This window comes from Musa acuminata, chromosome BXJ3-1, assembly GCF_036884655.1.
Source record: "Musa acuminata AAA Group cultivar baxijiao chromosome BXJ3-1, Cavendish_Baxijiao_AAA, whole genome shotgun sequence".
NCBI lineage: Eukaryota > Viridiplantae > Streptophyta > Magnoliopsida > Zingiberales > Musaceae > Musa > Musa acuminata.
This window is the reverse complement of record NC_088349.1, coordinates 25,293,096-25,318,847: the sequence shown is the minus strand read 5'-3', so window position 1 is coordinate 25,318,847 and position 25,752 is coordinate 25,293,096. Positions and strand designations below refer to the sequence as shown.

Below are 25,752 nucleotides of genomic sequence, written 5' to 3'. Positions count from 1 at the left end.
GGTATTTACTTTTTTTTATCCTCACTCGATATAAATAAACTATGGGACAAATATTCAATAGGCTAAGTGGATTGGGTCAACATGGAGTGATAGAAACTAACTGACACGTTCTGTACACGATATTATCTTACCGTGACATTGGGTTTTGATCACGTCTATCGATGTAACAAAAATTTGATGACACAAACTCATGTTTGATACAAAATCAATTAGATTCGTAATTCATTGGAATTAAGATTGTTCGTGTATGGATAAGAATTACTAAGTTTAACATTAACAAAAAAATATCTGTCGAATATAAATGATCATATTGTGAGTTGATGATTATAACATGCTGTACTAATAAGAATATTATCAGTTTATAAATATTACTTAAAATAATAATATCAACACAGCTACAAAATTAAGATTTTCTTTCCATAGATAAAAAAATCGTGTCCCGTTATATTAGTAAGAATGTTATTAGTTTAAAATATTTCTTTAAAATGATAAGATTTTTTAGAGACAAATAAGAAATCCAAAGGAAATTATAACATAACAGAAATTTGACGATGATTAGGTGTATATGACGATGTGATTTCAATGCCATTATATATTGGTAAGACAATGATATAATTTCAATGCTATTATACATTCATATTAGAGGAGATGAAGGGGACATTAGGGATTACTAGAGTTTAATGGTTTGGAAGAGATAAGACATGTTAAAATGTTATTTGTTTTAGGGTTTAGGCTGCCATTGGAGAGGAAAAACCCCAAGCAAAAATCCAAAAACTCAAACTAAAACACTATAGGTGGAGCCACTCCAGATAGGAGAAATGCTTGTCGGGTTTTCTCAATCGAGAGTAAACGAGACTGGAGCGGGTTCAATAGAAGTATTGAATCTCGGATTTTGATGATGAAATCAATTGATAATGTTTATAATTTGATCTACATTTTGAGTGACGCAGGATGCTTCGATCAGGGAGAGATAAGTAAAGTAGGAAGATTCATATTGGACCGGAGAAAAATATGTCAGAAGATTGGACATCGAGCTGAAGGATCGATCGACATATCGGCAGAAGGCTTCGGGCCATGAGTTCGGGCATCGAACTAAGAAGAGCGGAAATTGTGCCAAGTAAATCAGAGTTGTCGAGGTCAACTGGCCGATTGGGCAATATGCCGCAAGAGAGGATGATGCGCCGAAGATTTGAACGAAGTGCCGATAAACCAATGATATGCCGAACAACATTTGATTTGCTTTGTAATAATTTTCTAGATCGAAGTAGGTTTTATGTGTATAGGATTAACTATGATAGCAAGGCATAAAGCCAAATGAAGTCCTAGAGTCAAGAATGCGATTTCGTTAGGAGTTCGAGAGTTTGTCGGAAGTTCCACCGGAATTGACCGAGAAGTCTAGGAGCTTGCCAAAGAAGCTCGTTAGAACTCACCAAGAAGATCATCGTGAAGTCTAGGAGCTTGCCGGGAGTCCATTGGAACATTGCCAAGAGATCGTCGGAAGTTCGCCGGAAGAAACCTAGACTTACAGACTTGTTTAGCTTAGTAAATATCTTAAATTTTGTAGTTAGCACATAATTAGGATTGAAATTGGGCCAAACCAATTAGGGGCTAGTGGGCCCCATGTATGGACCGTTTGGGCCCAATGAAAGGCCCAAATAGTGACCCAATAAGTGGCACTATCGTAGCACAATCTCCGAGACTATGTCAAGCGGTGGTACCGCCTAGTGGCAGTGTCAAGCGGTGGTACTACCCAGACACAATCTTTCAGGTGGTGGTACTGTTAGACTGGGCGATGGTACCGCCCAGTGTTAGTGCTACAAGCAGTGCTACCGCCCAGCACAAGTAGTGGTACCGCTAGGACCCGAAAAACTGGGGATGAGACATTTTTAGGCTCCAAGTTTGAATCAAATTGAGGCCTATAAATATCCCTCTCCTGGTTAACCTACACAAGAATTGAGAGTTAAAAAAAAAGAAATGTTGCTGTAATCTTGTGTGAACTCTAAAAAATCTAAGTGTTAGAATAGTTTGAGAGAGGAGTAAGTGGGGGTGGAAGGGTTATCTCCAAAACCCGGTAAAAGGAGATAGAGCTGTAAAAGGTAGTTGGTTTTCGCCTATTGAAGGAAGACCGATAGTGGATGCCGGTGGCCTTAACGGAAGAGGAATCGGTGGAATGGATGTAGGTCACGACGACCGAACCGCTATAAACTTGATTTGCATTTCTATTTGTACTATTTACCTTTACTACAAACTTACTTGCTTTACATCCACTACGCTCTTCCGTACGCTTTCAATTTTAAGTATCTTTTCGAAATCAACTTTAATTGAATGAGAGATTTCGAACCGACGTAATTTTTACCGCTGAAGTAATTTACCCCCCTCTTAGTGTCGACTCATTTCTAACAAGAAGTTGTAGCATTGGAATAAGGTTTACGATAACACTTGTCCTAGAGGATGTTGGAGAGCAAATAGTGGAGTTCTAATACAAAGCAAAATAGCCAAGGTTTGAGAGGAAGTAGAAAAGTTAACAAAGGGGTTTAATTTATGGCTGAGGTGAGTATTGGAGAACTAAGAGACCGAAAGAGCATGAGAGAAAGAAGAGTCAATTGGATTCAATTTCAATGAAGAGAAGTCTATTTGATAGCTATTCTAATAGTAATCAATGGGGTGTCTTCGACCGATCCAACATAATAGCGAGAGAGAGGGGTGATAATATTTTAAGAGATTGTTTTGTATACCACCTTTTAAAGTGGGGTGACTAATCAGAAAAAACCTATAACGTAGGTATTTTCCCAAGCAATCACCCTTCTTAATATACTATCCAATTGTTGTAAATAATTTTGTTAATATAAGTTATTACCATTCTTGTTATTTTTTAGCATAATGTATTTTTAATATTATCATTACCTTTTAATACTAATTTTAATTATATTTAAAAATAAAAATATGAGGAATTTCCATAAATGCCATCTAACCTATCAAAAAGAAAAATGTAGTGTATTTTCACATCTCATTAAGTTGTAGCACTCCTTGTATTTCATTACATATTAATAGATCAGATATTTTGCATTGGTTGGCAGTAAAATCATTTTCAAATTAAATATGAAAATATATATTTTAACTTCAGAATGCTTATGCCAAAATTTTAAAGTCAATCATTTTAACTTCAGAATACTTAGAATACTTATTGATTGGACCTCAAACTTTCACCAAAAATGGACAAACAACTCAATAATAAATACATAGGATTTAATATTGTTTAAGATTTATCAATTTTTAAATCCAATTTGACATGTTTTTGGATTAATTTAATGAACAAATTTAACCACATACATTAATCAATTTAACCATTGGAATATATTCATTTTATCTCAGACTTTCACAATGGGTGATAGTATCTTAATAATGAATCAATATATTTTTTTCTAATTTTTGGTAATATTAGAGATTTTTGTAGTATAATTCAAGATATTTTGATATTGTTAACGAAAATAAATGCAACCAGCTTTATTTATTAACGTATCAACAAAAATGAAGTCCATTATACTCTAGACATTTAGCAAATATGAGATACAACATTTCAAAGGTGAGTCAATATTTTTTTCGAAGTTTGCTAATTTTAAGATTTTTTAAGTTTAATCTAGCATATTTTTTAGGTGAAGCGACATGAGTGAGTATGGAAGGCATAGAGGGCGATGAGGGGTAGTACTGAAAGAAAGGGAGAGATCTGAGTATGGCTAAAGACGGAGAGAATAATAAAATAGTATATAAAAAAAAGCGAATATATCTGAAAATTAAGAAGATATTAACAATGAGGAAAAAGAGATAAGAGCGTGATGGGAGGCGAAAATACCAGTGATATCAATATACGAGAGAAAGTAGCGGAGGGAGGAGGAGATACCATGTGAGGCATATTTGGTTCGGATAAACTAGTTTGGTTCATTTCACAATTAAATCATTTAAACTATGTAATAAAAGTCAAGGACAAGAGGATACTTATTCTATTACCATATCGATCACACAATATTTGATGGTATTTATCTTTTTTTACAATAATTATTTTTGAAACATATCAACGAAAGTTATTTTTATCGGAGCAAGGTAAATGATATTGTCTTACCATGATATTGAGTTTTGATCTCGTCTATTGATGATAACAAAAATTTGTATAGTATCTTAAGATGGCACAAGCTCATGATACCGTTAGATGTATAATGTGTTGGAATCAAAATTATTCTTATGTCGAAAAAAATTACTAAGTTTAACATTATTGTTAGAATCTTATTTGTCATATATGAATCATCATATTGTGAGTTGATGATCATAACATATAATACTAATGATAATTTTATTGGTTTATAAGTATTACTTAAAAATGATAATATCAACAACTACAAAATTAGGATTTTCTTTACATAGACAAGTAAATCTTATTTCTCATATATGATCTGCTTTCATCTCTAGTTCCGTCTGAGTCTGTTCTCTAACGTATTTTATCGTTGAAGTGAAACGGTCAATTACAAGCAATTGTTGCTACCTCTTCGACGGTAGAATTCCAGAGGAAATTGTAACGCAATAGAAATTTGACAGTGATTAGGTGTATATAACGGTGAGATTTCAATGCCGTTACCTTATTAGTTAAACATAGCGGGACGTTTCAACGTCAGTACACATTGGTCGGTTGAATATAACGGCACGATTTCACGATATAACACAAGGCTGGGTCGGTGGCATCTATATAAGCCGAGACCACCCTGTTTCGCACCTCATAACCTGTCTTCTCTCTCGCGCGCTCTCCTCTCGGCTCTCCTTTTGCTCTCTTGGCGATCTCGTCTTTCTGCGAAGGTCGGAGCTGCTCTCCGACGAAAGGACAAAGCTTCGAGCGATCGTCGGCTGGGAGTGAGCGTCCTCTCCTCCGATTTAGGGGAGAATTTAGATTCTTGTCGTGGTGATCTCATTCCTTTACCTTTGCTTGAGGTTTCGTTTCGCTTCGCTCTCGAAAATTTTCAGGGTTCAAGATATTGTTGAATTTTGATGATTTGGCTTCGTTTTGATTGATATAATTGACAATTTCGGTGACCAAAAATCAGAAAATTTGTTGTTCTCGGGGTTCTCTTTGATCAATTCTTCGTTAGGGGAGTGAGCGTCCTCTCCTCCGATTTAGGGGAGAATTTAGATTCTTGTCGTGGTGATCTCATTCCTTTACCTTTGCTTGAGGTTTCGTTTCGCTTCGCTCTCGAAATTTTTTAGGGTTCAAGATATTGTTGAATTTTGATGATTTGGCTTCGTTTTGATTGATATAATTGACAATTTCGGTGACCAAAAATCAGAAAATTTGTTGTTCTCGGGGTTCTCTTTGATCAATTCTTCGTTAGGGGAGTGAGCGTCCTCTCCTCCGATTTAGGGGAGAATTTAGATTCTTGTCGTGGTGATCTCTTTCCTTTACCTTTGCTTGAGGTTTCGTTTCGCTTCGCTCTCGAAATTTTTTAGGGTTCAAGATATTGTTGAATTTTGATGATTTGGCTTCGTTTTGATTTATATAATTGACAATTTCGGTGACCAAAAATCAGAAAATTTGTTGTTCTCGGGGTTCTCTTTGATCAATTCTTCGTTATCGATCGTCTGGGTTTTCAAGTTTCTTTTGGGAAGTTCGATCTTTCTGGTTTTCTTGTTCGTCTCTCGTCACCTCGGCGTTTCTCGTTCTGGTTTCGATTCGCAAGATGGCTTCTTCTCGTTCCAGGCGTGTGGAGTACGACCGCTTCATCCCGTTCCGATCGGCGATGGACATGGACTTCGCGCGCTGTGCTCTAACCATGCCTTCCAGACCTCAGCGTGATGGTTCGATAGAATCCCCATCGAGTGTGGCGTACCAAAAACTTCTTGTTCAATGTATTTTGAAGAACAGATCTCGCATCTTCGCATTCAAGAGTGCACCCGAATCACCGGCCGACAAGGTGTCCCAATTTGACGAGGACAATCGACCGCACAAGAAGCAACAGAGGCGAATCCCAAAAGATGCAGATAGGGTTTTGGCTGCTTATGATATCTTAGATGATGATAGGTTGAATCTACTCGACTGGGGAAGCAATAACATGTTGGCGATTGGCCTCAATGACAAAGTGTGCCTATGGAATGCTGCGAATAAGTCTAGTACGGAGTTTTCACGAGCCCTAGAAGACAACAGCCCTGTCACTAGCATCAGCTGGTCCCCAGACGGCAAAGTTCTAGCTGTGGCATTAGGCAATTCAGATTTAGATCTGGTTGATGCAGCAACACGACGTGTGTTGGTTGGGATCCAAGGTGACAGCCACTCCTTTGTTTGTTCACTTGCGTGGAGAAGTAATGCAATCTTGACGGTTGGGAGATCCGATGGTAGTATTGTTGATTATGACATTAGAAAAGATGACCGGGCCATCTGTGACTATAGAGGGCATCGACTAGAAGTTTGTAGTCTTAAATGGTCCGAGTTGTTTGGGCGGTATCTGGCAAGCGGAGGGAAGGACAAACTTGTGCACATATGGGACACCCGCATGGCTGTTGCAAATCACCATCCGCGCCAACATCAATTGCTTCACAAGATCAACAACCACACTTCCACTGTGAGGGCCCTTGATTGGTGCCCTACCAGGAGCAATCTGCTGGCTTCTGGTGGAGGACGCAATGATCATTGCATTAAGTTTTGGAATGCTGTTAATGGTGTTTGCTTGAACTCGATTGATACTGGTTCTGAAGTTTGTGCGTTGTTGTGGGACAAGAACAAATCTGAATTGCTGACCTCCCATGGGTTTCCAAACAATCAACTCACCCTGTGGAATTACATATCCATGACGAGAAAAGCTGAGCTTTTTGGTCATTCATCTCGTGTTCTTTACTTGGCTGGGAGCCCATTGGGAGGTGTAGTAGCTTCTGCAGCAGAAGATGAGACACTCAAGTTCTGGAATGTCTTTGAGACTCCCAAACCACCAAAACCTGAAGCAAACACTGTGCCCTTTGCCCAATTTAGTGTCATAAGATGAAAATGCTGATGGTTGGAAAAGACTATGAGAGTAATACGGAAAACTTCTTTAGTGCTTGACAAGAAGATCCATTGTTGATAGCGTTGCATAGAGTAGTTTATGGCATCAAAGAGGCAACATATTTTCATACAAGCATCATACATTTAAGATCTTCGGATACGAGTGCAAGCGCATAAGTTAAGTAAGAAATTTACAACCATGTTTTAATTTTTACAGCATTTTAATAGGTTTATTATATAACAAACCAATGTGGTTGCAGCTGCAAGTTTGATTTTTGTATCCAATTTTTCTTTCAGCTTTGCATATATCTTGGGTATAACCTTTACCATATTGCTGGCACATGCAATCTATAAGCATTACATTATTGTTGCTATATTTTATGTGTTCTAGTTTTAATATTTTTATCCATGTTGCATTCTTGTTGTATGTTTTTAGGTGATTTGTTAATTCTTCCTTCTTTAAATTTGAGAATCTTCATGTTGACTTCTCAAGTACTAGATGAAAATGCTGATGGTTGGAAAAGATTATTAGAATAATACAGAAGACTTCTCTAGTGCTTGAGAAGAAAATCCATTGTTGGTAGAATTGCATAGAGAAGTTTGTGGCATCAAAGAGGCAACATATTTTCATACACGCATTATATATTTGTGATCTTTAGATATGAGTGCAAGTGCCTAAGATGAAAAATTTAGAATCATGCTTTAATTTTTACAGCATTTTAGGTCTATTTACAACGAGTCTATGTGGATGCAGCTACAAGTCTGATTGTTGTATCCAATTTTTCTTTCAGCTTTGCACATATATTTGCTATAATCTTTGCCATATCGACATGCAATCTATAACCACTACATCATTGTTGCTATATTTTATGTGTCCTAGTTTTAATATTTTTAACCATGTTGCATTCTACTATTATAGTTCTGTCTTTTTATGTAAATTATTTTTTTTCCTTCTTTAAATTTGAGAATCTTCATGTTGATATTATTCTTTGTTTGTTTATGCTAATTATGCATAATTAGACCAACGAGATAGCTGTTTATATTTTTTTTTTTGTTTCTGCTGAGTTGAGGTTTCTTATGATTTTAATGTAGCCTCCAGAATTTCAGACCTTTCTTGCTGTTGAAAAAACTGGTTATAAAGTGTATAATTTTGAATCTTAAATGGTTTCAATATATTACTATATAGTGAATAACCTCCAAGTAAGATATAAGTTCAAGAGTGAAATCCAAGCTTAAAATATTTTAATTTTAATAGGTTGTGTCATAATTTCTATAGAATGCAGTCATCAGACCTATAAGAACTGCAAACCAAATTGAATATTTAATAGTAAAGAGATATCAAACAAATAATTTTATGAGTTTGTTAAAGATGAGACATTATGATTCTGTTTGTTACGTTTTTTTTCTGTGATATAAACAGAGGCTCATGACTTCCATTAATAGACTGTCTTCTGCTGGTCTCAAGATTGAGCTTGACAAATGAAGTCAAATAGGATATTACGCAAGTTCTAAATTGTGGAAATTAGCTTATTATACTAACAGTTAACAAATGCTTGATTATAGTGATAGTGTCGTTCTGGTCCTTCTGGATTATAGTAATAAAATGATCTTTGTTGAGTCTGAAGGTTCTAATTTGTGATTATTTCGGTTTGCAGGATTTTTCTTGCTGATTAGCTGTTGCATTGTAGCAGACTAGTAGCAATCTTCATGAGATTGTTAGAGAAGCTTGCTAAGTTTCATACAAATGCTCACCAACTAATGACATGGCTACTGTTTCAGTATTTTGAATTATGTTGTTGTAGTCATCTTTCACGAGTTTCAGCATCCACGTGCTGTAGTTTGAATCTGCTACTTGTGAGTATAAAACTGACATCTGAATTGGTATTTCTTCATGCCACCTTCCCTATTTATTTAAGGAGAATAAGCTTTCAGCAGCTGTTGTGATTATTGATTTTAATTCCTAATATCATATATGTAAAAGGTTTAAATTGACATGATAATTCCAGTTGAAACATTTAAGTGATTGTTTTTTTGAGTCATTTAATTAACATGCTTATTTTGGCCCAATTGTGTGGCTTTTACCATTCTAGTTAGTTTGGCTTGAAGATTTTCAACCTAACAAAGCTAATCTCATATCTGAAATCAAAAGTGGCATCAGGTCAGGTATTTCCTGTTTGATTGAGCTCAAATTGGAGCATTAGTAAACTCCATAGTTCTTCCTATCTGTCATGTCCATCCTTGTCTAGCTTTATTGATTAGGAATTTTGCTACATAGTTTACTTAATGCTAACCAGATTCAGTTTTTCTTTCATATCAAATTTTGTGTTGTTCATGAGTTGATATGCAACATGATGTGTACTTCTTTTTGTCAACTTGGTAATCATATCAGTGCAGACCCCATTTGTTTTCAGTTTTGTACGATAGATTTGCCTAACATCTTTTGATTACAATCACCGTGATGATTAAGTATCACAAATCAAGCATTTGTTAACTGTTTTAGATTTGTGATGCTTTAGATTTTCTTAACATCGCAGATAATTTCACCTGCAACAACTTTCTTATAGACTGCCATTTGTGATGCTTAGTCATATGTTGAGGCTTATCTTTCTTTTATTTTATGATCAAGGCACATTCTTTATTTGTTCATTCAGGGACAAAAAGACCCGGAGCATTGATGCTTCACTTATTAGAATTTGAGAATCAGGTTTGAGTATCATTTTTTGTTGAAGCTATTATATTAGCCCTTTACTAGAGAATATCTCTACTGGTTTCTCAAATTTGATTATTGAAAAGTCTAGTTTATTACTTGCTCTTCTGGCTTGCCTCTTAACATTCTGTAACCTTGCTTGTGAATTATTGACAATTACTATACATTTCAATATATAATTCATTTTCTGTTGATGAATCACTTAAAGAATTTGCACAATTAGCTCATGCTGTTACACTTATCGAAAGTATGTTTCTATTTCCTCCATTGAACATGATGCAGCGAATAGTTCTATGGTTGCTCTAAGTGTGCATTTCTAGAGGTCTAGAATCTAGGGGTATATTATTGCTTTGGCTGTCATTGAATGATGAAATTCAGAAAATATATCTTTCTATCATTAGTAAACTCTATAGTTCTTCCTATTTATCATGTCCATCCTTATCTAGCTTTATTGAATAGGAATTTTGCTACATAGTTTTATTTGATGCTAACCAGATTTAGTTTTTCTTTCATATCAAATTTGTGTTGTTCATGAGTTGATATGTAATGTGATGTACATCTTTATGTCAACTTAGTAATCATATCAGTGCAGGCCTCATTTGTTTTCAGTTTTGTACAATAGATTTGCCTAACATCTTTTGATTATAATCACCATGATGATTAAGTTAGCAAATTGCTTCATGGTTCATGCTACGCAGAGAATTTCACCTGCAGCAACTTTCTTATAAACTGCCATTTGTGATGCTTTACTCATATGTTGAGGTTTATCTTTCTTTTATTTTATGATCAAGGCACATTCTTTATTTGTTCATTCAGGGACAAAGATACCCAGAGCAAAGATGCTTCACTTATAGAATTTGAGAATCAGGTTTGAGTATCTTTTTTGTTGAAGCTATTATATTACCTTGACTAGAGAATATCTCTAGTGGTTTCTCAAATTTGATTATTGAAAAGTCATTAGTATTTTACTTGCTCTTCTGGCTTGCCTCTTAACATTATGTAACCTTTCTTGCGAATTATTGACAATTACTATACAGGAATTGTGACTTTTGTTAGTCTTTTTGTTAAGAAAGAAAAAAGAGACATTATCTCACTCTTGAATTGCATCCTAGATATTCTTTTATCATAGATCATTCATGAATAATATTTTTAGACACATTTCAATTCCTTTAGCCTTTGTTTTTTCTCTTTTATTTGCGTCTTTTTCAATTTGCACTTTTCTGGCAAAATATATTACAAACTGATATATAGCTCATTTATTCATCATTTTAAAAATAAAGAATTATCATATTAAGAATATAGGTTTGTCAAGAGGAAGCCTACCTTGTTGGAGTTGAATGTAAAGGCACTGAATTATCAACATCATCGTTTGCTGTTGATGAATCACTTGAAGAATTTGCACAATTAGCTCATGCTGTTACACTTGCCAAAAGTATGTTTCTATTTCCCCATTGATCATGATGTAGCAAATTGTTCTATGGTTGCTTTAAGTGTGCATTTCTAGAGGTCTAGAATCTAGGAGTATATTATTGCTTTGGCTGTGTCATTGAATGATGAAATTCAGAAAATATATCTTTCTGAGGCATCTTTCTGACTTGAACTCCATTCTTTAATCTTACATAGGAAATATTTGATTGATGTCGCTTATCTAGTCCTACATGACATGTCATATTTAGTAATTTGTGCATCTCTTTATATATGTCTCCTTCAAGATTCATAAAAGTCATCCAGTGTTGTCAACAATACTAACGGATGAAGACATCATGGATAGCTATTGTCATCCATTGAGATGTTGTATGATAGGTTATATTTATTGGGGTTGTATAATCTTGAGGTTTTCAATGGTTGTGATTTAAATTCAAATAGTCACAATCGTAGTTGCTTTCTATCTGGCTGAATAAGCTTTGGTGTTGGCGGGTTCTTTGGTTACGTTAATGTCTCTTGAAGCTAGGGAATTGGGTTAGAGAAATTAAAAAAAAAATCAGAGAATCTCAAAAAGTCTGAAATTATGAAAGCAAATGTAATTTTCAAATTTTTTTGTGGCCTTAAATAGAAATATTAAATGCAAAGCTACCTTTTTTGTGATCTTGGAGTTCTCTATTGGTGGTTGTTATTCGTCATATTCTTGAGAAGGATTAGTGACCATATGACACTCCTATAATATAGGCTATTTGCTTTCTCCTTTTCAAAATTTCTATGGAATAGTATAACCAAAATTTAATGATCTATAAATTCTTCTCAATCTTAGATTTTTTCTAATTGAGTGTGTTTGTTCTGGCGAAATTAGGGAGTAACTTATTGACCAGATGACACTCTTATAATTTGGGTCGTTCCATTCTCCTTTCCAAAATTGCTGTGGAATAGTATAACCAAAATTTAATGATCTATAAACTCTCCTTGACCTTGGGTTTTTCTCAATTGAGTGTGTTTGTTCTGATGAAATTAGAGAGTAACTTATTAATGGTTTTTTTCTCTTCATTTCTTGGGTAACCACAATTGCGATATGTAGAATGAATTTTCTTCGTTGTCAGGTCTTATGCTGTCTAGTTTGAACTTACAGTAGCTTTCTAGAGTGCTTGTAATCAAGATTCTAGTTATGCTAACTGATCCAAAGTTTTGTTTAGGCTTGCTTATTGAAATCAAAGGCTTCATATTGGCTCTAGAAAGGGTGATGAAGCCAAGTGTGGAATCCAAGCCCTTGATATTGAATGTGTAATTTTATCAGGAAGAAGTTCTTATGCATTTATGATATAATTATTATGTAGTCATTAAAGCTCTCTAATGTTGTATTTTATATTGCTTACTATGCTTTAACTAAGATGACTTTACTCGCAACAATATGAACTAAAATGACATTACTAGGGGTGAGGAAGGGAGAAGGAGGAAAGAGGAAGAAAAATAGAGGTAGAAGGAGGCTATGGTGGAAGAGGAGGAAAAGAAGATGAGAACACTTGGCGGTGGTTGCAAAAAGAGCAAAATAGGCTTGTGAGGAGACACGAACCTTAGAAGGAGAACCAGTTCAAGTAATTTTAAAAGAAAAAATGGTTTGATTCGGGTCTTCGAAAAGGGAAAACGGGCCTAGCATTTTTTTTACAAAAAAGGTAAAAAACCATACCATACAGCCTAAAATGAGGTAGTCCACGTCTTAAATCGTGCCCGGACAATCATTATCAATCAAACTGACTAAAATTGAAATCAATGAAAATTGTGTTGTGTCTCAGTTTCTGATGTAATTCATTGCTTTCTGAGTTATTTTCTGCCATTTGGTAAAAAGTGGGAAAGATAAGTTAATTTCTGCCATTTAAATGTATTTTATAAATGTAATGAAATCTTCTAACTCACCATTTTAGAGAAAGAGTAATGCATAGTTGATAGAAATTTTCTGCCAAGATTTCTTTCAAGTCGAGTATATCTCAATTAAGACATATTTTTATGATGTTTGATGATATCTATCATTTGTTGTCTATATCTAATTATCTTACACTTTCATTCAGATTTGTTGATGATATTTCTTTAATGTCGAAAACGATAGAAAACTTCACAAGCATGGATAGTTTTAGTATCTGAATAGTGTAAGTTACAAAAACTCCAATGCATTATATTCAAATAGTATCCTTGTCTTTTAATTGTCTTTTGCATGGATTTAAATAGTGTGCTTCTGCTGCAGTACCTTCGACTATGGATTGGTTTCAGACCATACGGTCTGACGCTAGTTTGTTTTGTTTTTTCTATTATCTTTTCAGGTGATATCAGGTATGACCCAATATATTAGTATCATGCTGGTCTCATAGAATATTGAAACTGATATTAGAGAGAGATTGTAGACCTTGTTGTGTATATTTATTTTATTTCAGGAGTAATTCTGATGCATCTTTGATTTGAATTAACCTTATTTTTGGTAACGTATGGAATGTTACTTCTAGATGATTGTGTAACTTAGAGAAGGCACTTGGTGGGGATGTTAGGATGTATGATGGAACTACTCTCATTGTCAGTATCTTCAACCAAAAGGGTGCAAAATTCATGAAGCAGCCTTACAAGCAAGTGCCCACTAGGCTTTTTTCAATTTTAGCTATTTTAGATTTCATGGGAGCCAATGTCATGTCACTAAACATGCATTTGTTATTCATTTTTAGTTTTTGACTTCCCTGCATTAGATGTTATTGTTGCTTGTTTCATTATACCTTAGCAACCTAAAAGTTAGGGATGCAATCCTAGAGACACATTATATGTAATCCAAGTTACAAATATTGTATATATTATTGCAGAACTCTTAGGGTCTGCTGAAATAGAAGTTGCATTTGACCACAACAGCAAACATGATGACAGATAACTCAATTTCTGATAGTTTGAGAAATTTTGAACATTTGTTTTTTGATATTACAGTATGGCTCTTTAAGTCAAGTCGTTGATGGTTTGAGCAATTTAATTATTTCCTTTCATATAAATTTTTATCTAAAAGATTCTCTTCTAATCTCTTGGTAATTTCTTACTTTCCATTTATTTTCTTTTAATACGCTTGTTAATGAAGTTATCTCTTGATCTTCGAAGGCCTTTCCTTATGAAGAATGCCATCAAATCATTTTCTATTATGATCATCTGTGTTAACTAGTTCATATATGGATTAGAAAATTGAACAAAAGGTGCACAAAAAATGGTATTGTCATACAAGGTCTGATTTGTGTGATTTAACAGGAAGTAAAGCCATGTACTTGGACATACTTATTTCCATTTCTACAATTGTCATTTTCAAATTCCTACTAGGTTTTTCAGGTTTTATCTTATTTAAAAGAAAGATTTAGTTTTTATTCTCTCTCTTGTAAGGAGAATATCCGTACAAATGTTTTTAACACCGCCGATGTCGGTCCCAAGCCCGAATGAAAAAGGTGGAGGGTTGTGGAAGGCCGCTAAGAAGCAGCTTGAAAAACATTTGAGAACTCATATGCATGATCTTAACTTTTTCGTAATAAACCTAGGTCATCATTGAGATTAGATGTGAGACAAGATTGTCTGGAAGAAAACTATGATATTATCAGCTGGGACTAATCATTTGCTCACGAGACATGAGACATCTGGTCTAAGGGTAAACCCTATGTATCTGAGAGGAAAATTAGAAATCTTGTCGTTCAGTATATTGGCAGATTTGCGATAATTTGAATTTTCAAGACCCAACATCACTATCTATTTTTCGACCAGATACTCTAAAATCATACAGTACTTTTAGATTTACCAATTATTGTTCTTTGATCTCACAAAACACATAGAATCATCCTCTTATTTCAGGTTGATCATGTTACTAGAGGATCTGCACGGCCCAAACTTATCTGACCTTGCCTGATCTTAGTATTGTGCAAAACATGTCAAGCTCAAGAAGAAACAGCAGAAAGATCAGTTCTTCATGGCAAACCATTAATCCTTATTTTGTTAGATGAGTAGCTTCTCTTTTGAATGTAGATAACTTTCTTGAACTCCTTGAATTACTGGTCAAATTCCTGCTATAGGCATTAATTATATATTTGGACTTCTTCGGACACTATAGATCATTACAGTGTTTGTAACTGTAAATAAATTTTCTCTCAATATGTCACTCAAACTTCGTAGCTATTTTGTTTCTTTTTTTGGCTGTAATCTTTACATGTTTCCATAGTATCTTTTTATGTATTTCAATGTCATTTGTGCAAATATGTTTTTTGTTTACAAATTAATTAATGTGACAAGAAATTGTAGCTTAAGGAGATGGGTGGAAATGGTAGCCTAACCAGAGGCGAAGAAGCTGCTGATGCTAGCAAGGTATCTGATCAATCAGCTGAAAGGAAAAAAAGTTTGGTGGACTGGATGAACTTGATTAAACCTGCTAATGGGGAGAAAGATCACTGGGTAAGTTTAGATGCTTTTTCTTTGGTTATTAAAGAATTTTTTCAACTTGATATTTGTTGGTGTGAAAAAATGATTATTCTAGAGATACTTTCATTTGTTTTTGTGACTTAAAACCTTATTTGTTTCTGGAGCTGGTGCTGGCTCTATTGCCCTTTGTTGATTTTATATTGTTTGCTGCATATGAGAGGCTGAAGTGTCCCTTTTTTTTGTGATGTATTTTGTTTATGTATTCATATATGCTGGTTGTTTTGGTCAAAGAAGCTATTAGTAAATCTGGCTTGCAATGTATACTGAATGAGACTATCCATATTATTGACTGGCCAGCTGGGTATCTTAATTTTTGAGTTATTGTTGTATTTCCCTTGATTCAGAATTGCTATTACGATTCTTATGATCTGCAGTAGTTGAAGCATACCTGTATTGCCATACATTTAGGTTCCGGATGAAGCTGTTAGCAAATGCACATCATGTGGATCAGATTTTGGAGCTTTCAATCACAGGGTGATGATTTTCATCTAATCAGTTTTCTTTTCAACGTTGTTTGATATCACAATTTTCCTTGTGATATAGCATGACAATTCCATTCTTTACTTTCAGCATCATTGCAGGAATTGTGGCGATATTTTCTGCGACAAGTGCACAAAGGGTAGAATTGCTCTCACTGCAGAAGAAAATGCTCAGCAAGTCCGAGTTTGTGATAGATGCATGGTATATTGACTGGTTTATCCTTTGCTTTTAACATCATTGCACAAATTGGTTTTTGTACTTTTGATGATGTCATTTCTTACTCCTGAAAATTGATGCTTGTAGAGATATGCAGTTTTAAGTTTGAACTATGTCAGGTTGGTCTTCACTGATAATGTATATTAAATAGTGGTTCAAATTTAGGTGTCTGCATAACCTTTTGGGTTCAGGAGAAAGTTTCGGTTGTTGATATTTTGGAAGTCGAGATGATGATGGTAAACATTATTTAAGTCTTTTAAGATATTATATTTATAATGGGTCTTCTTCTAGCAGTAGTTATTTGTTGTTCCAATCTCATATAAAATCTGATGTATTGTTGCTAAAAGGAGATCTTTTTCTTTTCTGGAAGCTAGGTTTGCTAAAAACATTTTACCCCTCCACTGACCATTGACTGTCTTTTAAAGAGATTTGTGTTTTTATAAGGATCCTCCTTGAAACAATCTGCAGTGATAGACTCATATATTTTAGTATTATCATTAATCATAAGGGTGAAGAAAGTGTTTTTTTAAAGAAAAAACACTTTTCATTTTACATCTTTATTGAGTGAATTATTTTTTATTTTAAATTTAAAGAAAGTGTTTAGCCAATTGAGTGAATTACTTTTCATTTTACATCTTTATTGAATTTTCATCCAGAGGATTTGCTGCAAGTCCATTAGCTAGATTTTGCACCTTAGGTTGATAAAACACTGTTATCAGCCTGCGGTAGTCCCGCTTACATTATGGCGTAAATTGTCTTAGTTGATCAATATTCTATTCTTTGTTCATGGATGTTCTACAAAAGATCTGAACTAGTTCTTACATTATGGCTATTATTAACCAGTGGTGGTACACTTACATTATAGCTTAAATTGTCTTACTTGAACATTCTTTTCTTTGTTCATGAATGTTCTACAAAAAATTTGAACTAGTTTGTCCTTGAGAAATTCACTGTCTTGTCTTGTGTTCAGGCCCTCTGAGTTCATATTACATGTAAACATTAGAGTTGGTAAGTTGCTTTGCATGTGTGAACTTAGTGTTGACTTGTCACCAAATGCTGACATGTGGTCACCAATTTTGATTAACTTTCACTAGAGAAAGGTGTTGTCAATGGGGCCAGATTATGTACTTTGTGGTTGCTGAACTAATTTCCTGGGATAGTGAAAATTACTGAATTAACTTTTGTGAACTATGTAAATCTCACAGTCATGTGAAATTTAATTTTGTATAAAGCTGGAAAATTTCATTTTTCTTCACATATAGTGTAGAAACTGTGGAAATAAAACAGCCCAAACATGCTTGATCTGCTAATTTAAGTACTGAAACTTAAAATTGCATGGTTGTTAGTATGAATGTTAGATATTCTGAGCATTAACTGAAAAACACGACTTGAGAAGTGATTTGCTTGATGTTACATGGGAGTCTCTCACGTTGAATAGGCAGAAGTTTCTCAAAGGTTAAGCAATGCAAAAGAAACTGTCAGCAAACCTGTCGGTCTGCAAAGTCATGAAGATCTTGTGCGAAGGCTTCAGGTGCAGTCTTTTTTATTGCTATAGACCATCATGTTTCGACAGATGTCTCGCTGTGGTACTTTATATGGAGGGCATATTTTTCTCATTGTTGGAAAATGATCCAGTTAGCCAGCTTTATTAGTTCTTGCATCTAACTTCTTTAACCCAGATATTATGATGAATAATTAAGGTTTTGGTCTTGATTTTTGCAACAGGAGGAATTGAACAAGAATCGTAAGTCGGGTACTTTACTGCTATATTGTAGAACATTATACTATGTTTTCTGATATAACATGTACTACTATTGACTAATTTATGGTAGTACCTATTTCATAGGTTCAAATTCTGATGAGTCTTGGAAGCCAATGAGGGAAGTAGCATGTCCCATCTGCACAGTCCACCTTCAGGTCTATAATATCAGATATTTTTTTTTTTTCTGCAACATGATAAGCTTTCTCCTTATCTCTTCATCTATTTTCCAAACTGGAATTTTGCTGATGTGTTGTTAGGACTGAATTCTACGATATTTACCTTGAGTTTCAGGTGCAAGTTCCTGCCTCAGGCTCCCAAACAATCGAATGTGGTGTCTGTCAACACCCTTTCTTGGTCAGTGCTGATTGATATCTGATTTCGCCTTGCCATGCCATTGCAATTTCTATCCTCCTATAATTCTCTTTGACAAGCAGTAGCATCGCACATGCTCTCTGTGGTCACCTTGGTTGTATACCCAAGTTGCCTGCATTTTTGTAAGTGAACTTACGTAAGCATTCACCTCATAAAAGGTCAAGTGTGGAAGCTATGTTTTCCGAGAGTAGTGTGAAGATGAAAACCAGGAACTGGATGAGCGAATAAATAGTAATGCTTGTAATGACTGTTGGTGTGCAAAACTTGTTCGGTGACCACATAGATTTGTTGGTAGGAATTGCTATTGGGCACAGTTCGTGGCTACTATGGCGGTGAAGTAAACATAGTGACGAGTGCTTTTGTATGCTTTCATATAGAAATGATAACTGTCATCGACTTTTACTAACAACTTCTTTTTTTCCTATCAGAAAAGTGATTCTATGATATTCTATATCTTTCTTTCTTGACTTAAGAGAATATTTCATAGATGAGATTATTTGACAGGTTGATGCAGGTCGAGTCAGCCACAGCCCCACATCGAGTCAATAAACCGTGGCCGGTTTCAGGTTTCATTTACTGCATTCTTCTTTTTCCCTTGTTTGAGTTCTGCAGCCTTCCATCTATTAAAATGGTTTGTAGTTAAACTAAGCAATTTGATAGATGCAGACAACTTCATGTTTTGGTTGTCTCATTCTATTTGTTCCTATCTACTGCTAATATCCTATGCCAATTTAATGTATTCATGCAAAGCTAAAAAAAAAACTTATAGATATGCCGACATTGTTAGTCTTCATCAATTGATTGTTATAATGAACTCAAATTGATATTAATATTAGAAACATAACTTGTCAAACAATCATCGTTAGTAAAATGTGACAGTATAAAAATATGAATCAATGTCTTCATTACGATTGTTGTTGTTGCTAATTAAAACAACTAGGACATGATAATTCCAACCATTACAGTCGAAATTTAAATTGTTTGCAATTTAAATTGTTTGCAGTAACAGTCGAAATTTCAACCATTACAATCGAAGCTGTTGTGATTATTGTTTGCAATTCCTAATATCACATATGGTAAAAAGTTTAAATTGACATGATAATTCTAGTAGAAACATTTAAGTCATGAAATGCTTATTATAACATCACGACAATCATCATGATGATTAGCTTGTTAGCAAATTGCTTCATGGTTCATGCTACATGGATATTTCACCTGCAAAAACTTTCTTATAAATTGTTATTTGTGATGCTTTAGTCATATGTTGAGGCTTATCTTTCTTTTATTTTATGATCAAGGCACATTTTTTCTTTTGTTCATTAGGGACAAAGAGGCTCAGAGGATTCATGCTTCACTTATTGGAATTTGAGAATCATGTTCATTCATCTTTTCTTTAAAACTATTATATTAGTCCTTTACTAAAAAATATATTTAGGGGTTTCTCAAATTTTATTATTGAATAGTCTATTTGTTTACTTACTTCTCATTCTTCTTTAACTTCTGGCTTGCCCCTCAACATTCTATAATATTTCTTGCGAACTATTGGCAATTACTCTATAGGAATTGTGACTTCTATTACTCTCTGTTATATTTATGTAAGAAGGAAAAAAGAGACATTAACTAATTCTTGAATTGCATTCTAGATATTCATTTGTCACCAGAGCATTCATCAATAATAATTTTACACATCTCAATTCCTTTAGCTTTTGCTTTTTCTTGTTTATTTGTGTGCTTTCACTTTGCACTTTTCTGGAAAAATATATTGCAAACTAATATTTAGCTCATTTTTCCATCATTTTAAAACTAAAGAATTATCATACTAAGAATGTAGGTTTGTCCAAAGAAAGCCTACCTCGTTGGAGTTGAATATAAAGGCACTAAAGATAATACTTTTTCTGTTGATTAATCACTTGAATAATTTGCACAATTAGCTTATACTGCTCCACTTATCAAAAACATGGTTTTTAATTTCGATGTGTACTGCCTGGTATAGGCAGTACGTATTGGTCCAAGAGCCTCTCGACGCGCGGACTGCCTGCTATCAGTCGGTGCCAAATTTTTGGCCCCGTATCGCCTGATACAAGGTTGTATTGGGCAGTAACAGTCGAAATTTCAACCATTACAGTAAAATTTCAAAGAAAGCCTACCAACTTTTAGTACCAACTTTTACTATCAAGATTCACGATTAAAACTGCGTTCGTATGTTGAAATCTGATTTCGACGTAATGGTCGTTTCGTGCAGATAATAACTTTGAAAGCTTATGGAAACGTATTTGAAGTAAAGTAAGGAAGACAATTTGCAGTTAAGATAAATAGCACAAAGGAAATGCAAACCAGATTTTAGAGTGGTTCGGTCAAACGTAACCTACATCCACTTTCGGCTTCCTCCTCCGACGAGGTCACCGGTGTCTACTAGAGGCCTTCCTTCAATAAGCGAAGGCCAACCACATTTTACACCTTTTCTCCTTTTGACGGGCTTAGGAGACAACCCTTACAGATTTTCACTCATATCTTGAATGATCAAAACTTAGAATAAGAGAGGGAGAAGAACTTCTAGCATTTTACAACACTTTTAAGCTCTCAAATTCTCAGAATAAATGTAAGCTTTCGGTTACCCTTTCATGCAGAAAGGGTGGGGTTTATATAGGCCCCAATCAGTTTGAATTTGGAGCTGAAAAGTGTCATCTCTCGGTTTTTCGGGGTCCTGGTAGTACTACCGCCATAACTGGGCGGTACTACTGCTTGTCATCTGTCACTATCCTTTTGATGTCATATCAATTCAATAAGAAGCTAACCATAACTCTCGATTTCCTAAGCATCACCTGTGTTCATATCAGTTCCTAAAAAAACTCAAAATGACATTACAGTTTATTAGTAAAAAAAAAAAAAGAAAAACACAGATTGTACTTACATTAATAAGAAAAATTGTTAATACTTAAGACACTTCAAATTGTTCATGTATTCAAAAATAAGATCTATCATGGGCCTTGTATATTTATGTTCTTTTGGTATCCTTTTTTGTGCATAAATTCATCATTTTGCTCGATTTGAATTGGACAGGCATTAGTCCAAGCTAGGTATAACCGAATTTAGTTTGCTTGAAGTTTTCTGTATTATATAAATGACAGTGCTCATGGTCATTAAAATGTTATCTAAAAGCTATGTCTTTATTTACTACTCAGTCATGGATTTGTTTTAATAGCATAGGATGTACCGATGTAGCAGTTGGTGTATATCACCATATTGATGGGCCAGTCATTTTTTCAAAGGGAAGTATAAGTTCACATTTACAAGAAAACATAGGAATTAATTGTAATGGATTGAAGAGTACATAACTATGATAGACTATTTGCCTTCGAAAAAGTCAAGACATTTGACTTAAAACAAGTACACTCTTTGGGATTAATCTTCAATTGAGGCCCTCCTAAGATCAGTTAGAATCTGGTCATTAGCCTTTCTTGAATGTTGACTTTCACAAAATGATTAAACATGGCAACTGCCTAGCGATCCCTAAGTACAGATGATTACATACGATTACATACTTAAACTAGTTGAAAGAAAATATGGCTTCATGACATGATTAGTTTAATGCAAATATGGCTTTACATATTTAGAATGATTGCCATTAGACGAAGCATGGAAAAGGACTCTAACAAAAAGTAGAGGTCTCTTCGATTCAGTTAAAATTGGATTTTAGTCTATAAGCTTGAAAAAAGATTGGGGTGCTAGGACATAGGGTTCTATATTCGTGAAGGATATTGACTGCTTGTCTTTCCTTTTCTACAACGGATTTTATGCCACGTCCAAATTTTTGCACTCTGTAAATGGTTGGTAGTTACCATTCCTGTTGAGTATTATGAATTTTCTAGGGGCATAGAATGGAGTATTCCATACATTCATCTCCCATGGGAATCGAGCTCCAGCAATTCATTTATTGAAAGTTCAACGTTTACACTTGGGGCTTATTTTGAAATATGGGAAAGAAGCAAGTTGAGAACTTTTAAATCCCCATTGACTACAAACCAAATCCTGGGAGTGGACCCTTCTGTACATGGAAAGCCACTTATGCCAGGGGAATACATGTCATTTCTTGAGGTCAGATTTTCCTGTCTTCACATATTTTCGCTAATGTCTGTAGTAACTTGTATTCCAATTGAATCATTTTTTGATTGTATGCTTGCAGAATCAGAACTTTAATCCTGAAGCTGAATTCATTATGATTTCACAAAATTCAGATAGGCAGGTCAAACAGAGGCAAGGCATATTTTGTGTTTTTTTCCTAATGTCCTGCTTAAATCAAGATTGTCCTGCTAACTGTTGAGAAAAATAATTAAGTTCCACCATGTGATTTTTTTTAAAAAATTAGACAAATGAGTTTACCGGTATATTTTTACTGAATATGTAATCATACCAAATTTAGTATGTAAAGAACTCAAGCAGATTTTATCGCAACAGGTGGAAGCATTTTGGTAGAAACATGTTCTGGTTAGCTATATTTGGTGGTGGGCTGACCTTGCTCCATGTGGCAATTCTTTGCCTTTTGAAATTGAGGAGGGATTCAGAAAAGCAAGAAGAGTATGGAGCTCTGGTGTTCCCTAGGTTCGAATTAATTTTGGTTATGCTTGCATTACCATGTATATGCCAGGCATCTGCTGCTTTAATTAAAGGTAACTGCAGCTAAACATAAATTCCTTTTTCATCTTAATCAAGCGTAGCAAAGATATTGGTAGAGATGTGCTTATTTTCGGTAGAGAAATTGATTATAATTTACTGGAGATTGATCAATTTTCCTGTCATATTTTAACTTAATCCACATAACAACTATGCCTCAGCTAACATCACTTTTAATTTGTATAACATTCTTCAAAAGTCGAGATTGTTCTGATATTTGAATCACTTCTAATTGACTTTCTTCTTCTCTTGTCGAAACAAGGGAAAACATCTACAGCTATTGTTGTTGGAGTTGTACTCCTGGGTATCTCCACATCCTTCCTTATCTCCTTGCTGCTGTTCCTCTCAATTGGCATCACAATGGCTAAGCTTCTGCAGTACAAAGAAGTTCATCAAGAGGGGCAAGAGTTCCATTGGTATCAAGAGTTTATCCGTGTAACTCTTGGTCCCGGGAAAAGAGGCCAATGGACTTGGACAGATCAACATAAATCAATTAATCAAACAAAACTAGGTCCATTATTCGAAGACCTCAGAGGGCCACCATAGTACATGTTGACACAAATTTCTAGTGAGGGGAATCAAGCAAAACATGAAGACCAAGACCGAATCATTGCTTCTGAAGATGAGACTGAAGATGCAGAAGCCCCGTTTCTCCAGAAACTCTTTGGCATCCTCCGAATTTACTATACACTTCTGGAATCAATTAAACGTGTCTCTCTTGGAATTTTGGCTGGTGCTTATTCATCAAATAGGCCTTATAGGATTCCAACCCTCATTATTTTGTCCATCACCTCTTTCCAACTTTTTTTCCTTGTCTTGAAAAAGCCCTTTATTAAAAAGAAGGTGCAGTTTGTTGAGATTATCTCAGTAGCTGGTGAAGTGGGTTTATATGGGGCTTGCCTTGCTCTATTGGAGAAGGATTTCTCTAGTGCTAATGAGAGGAGAATATGGTTTTTCATGCTGGCAATGTTCATATGTTCATCATCATGTTTACTGCACAACTGGTCAACGAATGGTATGTCTTATATTGCCAAGTTATTCGACTGAGCGCAACTAGGAACTCATTCTCTTCAGGATTAAAAAGAGCTCTTGGTGGACTTTTACTAATCGTGCTACCCACAAGGCTGTCAACAAATCTGAACAACCAGTTATCCTCCAGAAATGGAGAAGGAGACAGTGGAATTACAGTTACTCCCATCGGTCAAGTCCAAAGAACTTCAGGTACAAGTGAAGGGTCATGGCTGAGACAACTAAGAGAGGATGCAAAGACTAGCTTCAGTAGAGAAGATGCAGGAGCTCCTAATGACCCTTCAAGCAGCAGCATGTACCAGAGAAGTGTTTTTTGGAGTGGAAAGAGAAGCAGAAGCTCTTCTGTAACATCATCATCTGACTCCAAGTCAAGGGGGGACGGCAAGCTGAAGTTAAGAGGGTTGTATAAGGATTTGGAGAACATTTTCTCATCAAAGTGATCTAGTAATTGATCAACTCATTCAATTTATGTGAGTTCAAAGCTCATACGAGCGTCGATGGAGAAGTGGATCCTGATCTTATTCAAAGAATAAAAATAGGTATTTGCACAGATATATGGTGTTTGGGGTCTAGGATCATGTCAATGGTCACTAATTGAAGGGAATAAAGCCTATAAACGAAATCCCGATTTCTGTCAGTGCTTCATACTTCATAGCTTATTGCTATTATCGATTTTCAACTTTTGTTATGCTACATCTGGTCTGAGCCTTCTTCTCATTTGATAGTTTGTCTAATCTGACATGTTTTCTATAGGAAATGTTGTTTCATTAAAAGCATCAGAAGATAATCTTGTACTGTCTATCTGAATCCGGTACAATGTATAGTTGAAGGGAATGAAAACTACAAACCAAATGCATATTCATTTTGTATTAAGAGTGTAATTTTTTATGTATATGCTTGTGATCTTGGTTTAAATAGTTTAATTTTTTATGAACCCAAGAATGATGGGGTTATAATAATAGAATTTAATTTGGCTAGATGATATATCTGATTGGTGGTTGAGGATTGGTTCTTTAGCAAGGTACAGAATGTATCAAATTTTAGAAATAGCCAAAAGAAATGATTTGATTATCTTATTTGTTGAATTGAGAGATCCATGAATTAGTATTATGATGTATATAAATACAAATAATTTCATTAAAGGACCTGAGAAATTGATATTGTAATATTTGTGGAATCATCAAATACTTGCTGTTCCCCAACTGGATCACATCTGAAACTAGCTGAAAGGAATTTAGCCTATGAACCAAATGTAGTGTTTTGTTAGTGCTTTATATAGATTATTGTGTTGGAATATTTACAGGAAAACATAAAATTTCTCATATCCGTAATTATTTTTCTCTTTGATTTTATTTTTTTTACCAATTGTTGTGTAATGAGGAGGCATACGAGATTCATGCAAGATTTTTCATTTTTTACAAATGATAAATCAAGACAGAATTTGGTCTCAAAACATTGCATGATTTATTTTTACGATCCGGATCAAAGCTAAGATTATTAGAGATATACCAATTTATTATTTTTTAGAAAATAATTTTTTGGAAAAGACAATCATGTCAGTATTTAATAACCTTGCAGAAATAACAATTAACTATGCTA

General features: G+C 34.7%; 1 protein-coding gene across 7 annotated transcripts; it reads left to right on the top strand.

Annotated features, from left to right (window-relative positions):
* Positions 1–4,780: 4,780 nt before the first annotated feature.
* LOC108951986 (protein FREE1-like) lies at positions 4,781–25,028 on the top strand. Of its 7 annotated transcripts, XM_065136906.1 has the most exons (14): positions 7,018–7,194; positions 8,668–10,587; positions 15,447–15,596; positions 16,032–16,097; positions 16,194–16,304; positions 17,758–17,850; positions 18,045–18,072; positions 18,166–18,236; positions 18,373–18,435; positions 18,958–19,019; positions 22,323–22,548; positions 22,637–22,707; positions 22,909–23,120; positions 23,387–25,028. In XM_065136906.1, exons 2-10 carry the CDS (start codon positions 10,474–10,476, stop codon positions 19,000–19,002), a joined length of 741 nt encoding a protein of 246 aa, XP_064992978.1. In that variant the 5' UTR covers positions 7,018–7,194; positions 8,668–10,473; the 3' UTR covers positions 19,003–19,019; positions 22,323–22,548; positions 22,637–22,707; positions 22,909–23,120; positions 23,387–25,028. The 7 variants fall into 7 exon arrangements, with proteins under 7 accessions (XP_064992977.1, XP_064992976.1, XP_064992975.1 ...); XM_065136907.1 differs by lacking the exons at positions 7,018–7,194; positions 8,668–10,587 and adding an exon at positions 13,508–13,759 and having other exon boundaries at positions 18,958–22,548; XM_065136908.1 differs by lacking the exons at positions 7,018–7,194; positions 8,668–10,587 and having other exon boundaries at positions 15,448–15,596; positions 16,205–16,304; positions 18,958–22,548.
* Positions 25,029–25,752: the final 724 nt, after the last annotated feature.